This window comes from Symphodus melops (genome assembly GCF_947650265.1).
Source record: "Symphodus melops genome assembly, chromosome: 11".
NCBI classification, from domain to species: Eukaryota; Metazoa; Chordata; class Actinopteri; order Labriformes; family Labridae; genus Symphodus; species Symphodus melops.
In genome coordinates, this window is record NC_136701.1 from 20,131,084 (window position 1) to 20,138,175 (window position 7,092).

At 40.5% G+C, this 7,092-nt stretch overlaps 1 protein-coding gene across 1 annotated transcript; it reads left to right on the forward strand.

Annotated features, from left to right (window-relative positions):
• The first annotated feature begins 492 nt into the window (after nt 1-492).
• On the forward strand, nt 493-6,743 carry slc22a6l (solute carrier family 22 member 6, like). Its single transcript, XM_079356459.1, has 11 exons — nt 493-823; nt 961-1,438; nt 1,538-1,641; nt 1,800-1,954; nt 2,087-2,255; nt 2,376-2,499; nt 2,595-2,710; nt 2,815-3,029; nt 3,123-3,231; nt 4,754-4,957; nt 6,344-6,743. The coding sequence occupies exons 2-11, from the start codon at nt 1,031-1,033 to the stop codon at nt 6,429-6,431; spliced, it is 1,692 nt and encodes a 563-aa protein (XP_079212585.1). The 5' UTR covers nt 493-823; nt 961-1,030; the 3' UTR covers nt 6,432-6,743.
• Nucleotides 6,744-7,092: the final 349 nt, after the last annotated feature.

Genomic DNA, 7,092 nt, shown 5'->3' on the forward strand with positions numbered 1-7,092 from the left:
GACGAGCAGCTGCGTTTTGCACAAGCTGCAGATGAGACGATGAGGCCTGGCTAACACCAACATAAAGAACACTACAATCGTCAAGGCAAGTTGAGATAAAAGCATGTGTAACTCTCTCAAAGTCATGAAAAGAAAGAAAAGGCTTGCTCTTAGACAGTTGCTTCAGCTGGAAGATTTAAGAACAGAATTCATCCGTTTGTCCATTTTCACACTCAGGTTGGTTACTGTGAGTTTTACAGGGGGGCAAAGGTCAAGTGAGGCCTGACAGACACCACTGGGTTAAAATAATATGACCTCGCTTTCACTGCCATTAAAATTTAAAAAGTTCAAAAACTTTAGTTCACAAACTCATTCACAGAGTAACACAAACTCATTCACAGAATAACACACAGACAGAGTCACACACACATGCACTCCATCACCCTGTCTGGCACAAGGAGGGGTGACTGAAAAGGAGCTAAGCTAAGTTATGTGTTCACTCTTGGAGCTGGAGCTCAGTCCCACTGACAAATTCTTCCTGCACAGCGACAACTCAGCGTTCTACCTCTGTGTTTAGAGAGCGGGCTGCAAAACGCCACGAGAGGTTTCTTTGCACTTACAATAATCCAAAGTTCAGACAAGCTGCAGGAATTTCAAAGCCGATTCCTCGCTCCAACACGTGCAGCAACAGGAAGACTTTCACTGCTTTCGATTATTTTTGTTAAGAACACTTTGCCGGGATTTTACCTGACGTGACAATATCATGGGTTTTTGTAAGAAGATGCTGCTTTAAAAAATATATTTTAAAGATGTTTTATGTAACAAACGACGACTGAGTCTGCAGGTGAGTCTTTATTTTTCTATAAGGCTTTTACATATTTGAACGCATTTGATAAATTAGATGATGTAGTCTTTTTTCATCCTCCTAATACTTCCACAGAAATACTTTTTAGTTTTTTTATAAAATTGTCAATATTCTAGAGGAACCTAAAAACTCCAGGATCTTCCAATCGCATTAAAGTCGCTTTGTGGAGATCTACCACAACAAACGATGGCGTTTGGTGACCTCCTGGAGCAGGTGGGCAGCACCGGACGCTTCCAGATCCTTCATGTCACCCTCCTCGTCATACCTGTCCTGTTGATGGCCAGTCACAATCTGCTGCAGAACTTCGTGGCCGCCGTGCCCGCTCACTACTGCAGCGCTCACACTAACCTCTCTCAGTCCCGACTGAGCGCCGAGCAGACGCTGTTCATCACGGTGCCACTGGACAAGACTGGGAAGCCGGAGAGGTGTCAGCGTTACGTCACTCCACAATGGCACCTCATAGCTGAGAACGGGACCTCCACCTCAGGGGACCAGGGAGACGCACAGGATGACGGGGTGAACACTGAACTGCAGGGATGCACAGATGGATGGTCCTACAACATGACTGAGATGACCTCCACCATCATATCTGATGTAGGACTACATATCTCTTTTTAGTCTTCTTTTTTTTCTTTTTGCATATGTGTGTGTGTGTCTTGGTCATTTGTGTTCATTTGTCTTACATCTTGTCAGTGGCACTTGGTGTGTGATATGCGCTCTTTGAAGGAAATGGGTCAAACGATCTACATGGGAGGTGTGCTTTTGGGAGCTATTGTCTTTGGAGCTCTGTCAGACAGGTAATATTTGTGCATATCATTTTATAGCTGCTGTAGAGTACAAGACGTGCATCAGTACAAGATGTTTTGTGCATTTTTTAAATGCACTGTACATAAATATCATGACAAAAGTGTACACTGAAAAAGCCAAGCACCACCTCACTGTGTGGAAACCCTAGATACGGACGACGGAACCTGCTGCTTTTTTCTAACCTGCTGATGGCCGTGTCAGGAACGTGCGCCGCTTTCTCCACCTCCTTCTCGCTCTTCTGCCTGTTCCGGTTTATGTGTGGCATGTCTCTGTCTGGCTTGGGTCTCAACACCTTCTCGCTCAGTAAGGCATTCACCTGGATAAGGAAAAATTATAGTAGTCTGTAACAAAAAAAAAAAGACAAAACCATAACTAAATTCAGCCACTGGAATAATCAAGTCTGTGAAATATGTCTTCTTGTGTGATTATTTTAAGTTGTGGAGTGGATCCCCACTCGCGTGCGGACAGTGACGGGGACATTAACAGGTTACTGCTACACAGTGGGACAGCTGATCCTGGTCGGCATAGCCTACTTCATCCGAGACTGGAGGTGGTTAACCCTGACTGTGTCTTTGCCCTTCTATGTGTTCTTCCTCTACTCATGGTGAGTACCAAGACTCTTAGGAATAAAAGTCAGGCGGCTTGATGACGGATTCTGAAGGTTTAGTGATCAATGGCAATTATTAGACTATGAACAAATAAACTGAGCAAATGTCTTCTACAGGTGGTTCCTTGAGTCTTCAAGGTGGTTGGTCCTGAGCAATAACAGTGAGAAAGCCGTCAAAAACCTTCACAGCGTAGCCAGATTCAATGGCCGAAAAGAGGAGGGAGAAAAAATTGACGTTAAAGTAAGGGAGCGCTAATGTTGCTGCAGCATCTCCCAAACTATTTAATCAATCTGGACTGACAAAACCGTTCTTTTTTTCTTTTTTTTTTTACATAGATGGTGCAGGAATCTATGAAGAAAGAGTTGTCCTCTTCGCAGGGCACCTACACCATCCTTGATCTGTTCCGCTCAGCCACAATGAGGAACATGACAATCTGCCTCAGTGCTGTCTGGTACATGTTACACATCTGTCATGTAAAACCACAGTGAGCGTTTCTCAGACATTTCAATGCCTCAGGGACTCTTCTTTTTTTTTCTTCTTTTTTTTAATATCTAGGTTATCAACAAGCTTTGCCTACTATGGTCTTTCAATGGATCTGCAGAAATTTGGGGTGGACATCTACCTAATCCAAGTGATCTTCGGAGCGGTCGACATCCCCGCTAAAGTTGTCATAACTGTGACTATGAGTTACATTGGAAGGCGTCCTTCACAATGCGGTGCTCTCATAGTGGCTGGAGTGACTATCCTGGCCAACGTGCTGGTGCCTTATGGTATTTAAAACACATGCACACATGGTGTGATTGTTAGAACATGTAAAAAAAAAAAAAACAAAGCGATGTGATGCATGGTCCTCTCCTGTGCAGATAAACAGACTTTGCGCACCAGTCTGGCTGTGGTGGGTAAAGGTTGCCTGGCTGCCTCCTTTAACTGCTGCTACCTTTACACTGGAGAGCTGTACCCCACAATCATTCGGTGAGTCTGAACATGGCAGTGTCAATGTTGTAGTTTTACAGATTTTTTTTTTTTTTGAGGAATTCATTTCCCTACAGTCTCTGCTGTTTGTATCCAGTAATTTTACTATATTTATAGATCTAAGAGCGATATAGGTATCAGATCTTTTGCTCTTCCTAACAAAGGTCCGGCCCTAATATAAACAATAACAGGTCATTTTAAACTAAATCCAGACATGGGGTGAACTTTAAGCGTCTTTGCTTTCAGACAGAAATCCTTAATAGGTGAATATCTACCAAAACAAAACTATGTGCTGCTAACTTGTGCATAGAGTGTTGTTTTTAGGTCATGTTGTTGCTGTGCAGTGGACAGTTACTTATTGAAACAAAGTTTCAGTTTAAGTCACAGAGATGACCCCAGGGTCATGACCACACAGTTACATATTCTCATTGTGCAACACAGAGATGTAAAAAAACAAAAAACAAAAAAAAACCAACACAGACTGAAGAATTGAAATGTCTAACATGGGGTTTGTCCGTGGTCAGCGTCGCATCATGATTACAAACTCATTGAAAGCACCTCTGCCTGTTTTTTTTTGCTAAACTCACTTTGTGATCTTTTGTTCGTCACCTAACAAGCATGATTTGCTTTTCTCTCTTTCTGGCAGTATGTGTGCTTGATAGCACCTGACACCAAAAAACCCCCCAAAAAACCACATTCAACTTTCCTGCTTTGTGCTTCGCTTAAAAATGATGCATACTATTCCTCCATCAAATGGCATCCCTGTGAAATAGTCAGTAACAGAGTGAGAGCCTGAGGGGCGTAACAAACACCCTGAGGAACTATAGCATGATCCTTTATGTTTCCTTTCTGCTACGTCTTTCAAGCTACTGTAGAATTCCCCATGTATTTAGAGATACTGGGATTTTTAAACAACACATTTCAAAGAAACAAAATCAATATCCTTCCAACTAAAACGTGACTATTTGATTACACTCTGGCCACCAGACAGCGGCTAATGCTAATTCTGGGGGCAAATTCTTTCACTTCACTTCGATTCTCACTTTCCATTTTTCTTTTTTAATTGAATCGACTGGAAGGTGATAGTATGATAACAATTTTACAATTATTTCAATGTTTATGACTTCCTCCTTCAAACATAATGACCCTTTTTGATGCTCAGTAACACGGTGGCCTGCAGCCACAAACACTAGGCAACAGCTGTAACGACGTCCATGTAGAGCAGGGGTCTGCATGTTTGTTTCTTTTGTTGCTGGTTTCAGTCATTGCATTTAATTTGGAGGTTTGCATATTCTTTTGAAAGTGCAGGGTTTCTGAACACGCTGTGTGTTTCTCTAAAAAGCTGTTGTCGAGCCTCTGCACCCACAATAATGCGTTTTTTTTTTTTACAAAATTTTAAAAAGACTCCTTCAAACTCATTAGGATAACAGTTGAAACATATACTGAAGATTGATAGTTTATCACATGCATCATCATTGCTGATTGAAAGTGTGGCGTTTTAAAGCTTTGTTTTCTCTCTCAGTCAGACTGGTATGGGCTGGGTGTCGATGATGGCTCGTGTAGGGGCAATGGTGGCCCCAATGGTCCTTCTCATGGGGGACAACAAGCCTTGGATACCAGGTTTGATCTACGGAGGTCTTCCAATTCTCAGTGGAGTGGCTGCACTATTCCTCCCTGAAACACTTGGATCCCCCCTTCCTGACACAATACAGGACGTGGAGGACAGGTAACATTTAGCTTCAACAAGCAGCATGTAAGGCTTGATTATAGCAGGAACTAATGATTTCTGAACAAATATATATATATATATATATAAATAATGTCACTACTGAACAAACACATTTAGCTATAAGGGATGCAGTTGATACATGCATGTCACTACATTGCAAGCCAAATTAAATCTGTAGATAACTTCTTATCTAGACTAGGCTATTGCATATTAAAATAAAAAACAACCACTGATAATCCCAGTATAATTAGAGTCACCACAAACAGCAGAAGGGAAGCCTGAGTAGAATACACTGAGGAAAGGTCCACTGTTTTCTCTGTAAAGTCGCTTGTAAATATCTTCAGTTTGCGATTTTTGGGGCTTGTTTTCTGAAGTGTAGTTTCTTATTTGGGCTTGCTTTGCTCCCTTTATGAACTCCTATCGATTCTCTCCCAGCTCTCCGCAATAAAGCGAAACACAATCTTGATAGTTAGTTTGACAGTTTACGGGATCTGTCACGTCTTCTGCAACCCTGTCTCCATGGCTACCACGTGCGCGCTTTTCGGCACACACCCCGGCTCACCTGTGCCGGTGTTTGACCGTGTTTCTAGTTTAAGGAGTCTGTGGTTGTCATAGTTACAACAGCTTTTAAAACAAAATTGAAATTAACAGTTGCCAAAAAATTAATCATATTTATACATACAACATACAATACATATTTAATGAAAATGATCAAATATTATCATATTTTTAAAAAAAAAGGCTGCTATAGATTGTCATATCCCATTTCCTTTTGTTCAAACAGTTGTTGTGGACATCAAGCCTACATACATCTAGGCCTGAGTAGACCCTCCTAGAAAAAACATTCATGTGTGACCTGAAGTTTACAGTGTCTTGTTATGGCCATTGTAATTTACATAATGAGTTTCAAGTTTAAGGTTTAAGAGATCAGGCTTCTATGCTTAAGTATAACCCTGCAATCAAATCACAGCAAGCAACGAAAAACCAAGGGTACAATAATTCTGGCTCCTTAAAACATATGAATAGGCTATAGTAACTGAAAAAGGCAGTTCGGTGTTGTTTATACTGTATGTAGGCTCAATTATACATTATTTTTCATTATTTACGCCTGCACAGATATTTTTATCACAAATGAGTGGTGGTTGGATAGATATACTGTGCATGGATAGATAGATAGTTTATTGATCCCGAGGGAAATTTAAGTTTTTTGTTTGTTTTTTAGATAGATAGCATTGACTAGCATTGTGTGGGGTATTGAAGACTCTAGATCAGAGATCCTCTTGTGGTAATTCCATCAGCAACATCTTCTCAAGAAACGCCATAATAAAAGAGCAAGAGGAAAAAACTGTCGATGTCTGATTTGTATCTCTGTTTTTAAAACAGGGGATCTGGGAGAACCTCCAAAAAGACACCAAAGGAAGCAATAATCTTGCAAGACACCCAGTTGAATCTCCTGAAGCAGGCTGCCTGAGGGCTTCTCTGCTCTACTCCTGACGTTTTTACTGACATGTTCATATAACTTGAGTGGGTGCTGCTTTTTTCCAGGCCTGCTTGTTTGTTTGATTTCCCTTTTGAGTGTGTTATTAGTCATTAACACTGGAACAAATTTAGTTTCAGTGTTATTGTTAACAGGTCAAACAAAAATGAAATGAATAGTTGACTTTTATATTTGATGTACAGTAGATGAAGTCTCTGAAGCAATGTTTATATTTTATATGTGTACAAAGAAAATGCAAATCCAAATAAAAAAGCCTCCTCCCAATGGCTGTGCTTTTTTAAGTAATGAATTAAGTATGTATCTCTCTTCTTCTGGTCTTTTTCTATAGGCCAACTATAATAACTATGATTTTAAAACAACAGCCCATTTATAAGACTGCACTGTAACAAATGTTCCTGTTAATTAACAATAAACTACTGGCAGCTACAGTTGCCAGCTTGAAACTGTTATTCTACAGTGTGCCTACTGTAATCTACAACTACAGTTTCTTACTGTAATAAATAAACATTTAAGTATTATACTGCCAGCTTTTTGGTTACCCTTATACTGTTATTTTACAGCTCCTACAGCATTCTCCATAAACAATGTCTTACTGTAAAACAATGTTAAATACTGTTGAATGTAATCTTGATAA

Coding starts and splice junctions, on each gene's coding strand:
- slc22a6l (XM_079356459.1), top strand. CDS start 1,031: ATGGCGTTTGGTGACCTCCTGGAGCAGGTGGGCAGCACCGGACGCTTC. Junction 1,955..2,086: donor TCTCAACACCTTCTCGCTCA/GTAAGGCATTCA, acceptor GATTATTTTAAG/TTGTGGAGTGGATCCCCACT. Junction 3,232..4,753: donor CTGTACCCCACAATCATTCG/GTGAGTCTGAAC, acceptor TTTCTCTCTCAG/TCAGACTGGTATGGGCTGGG.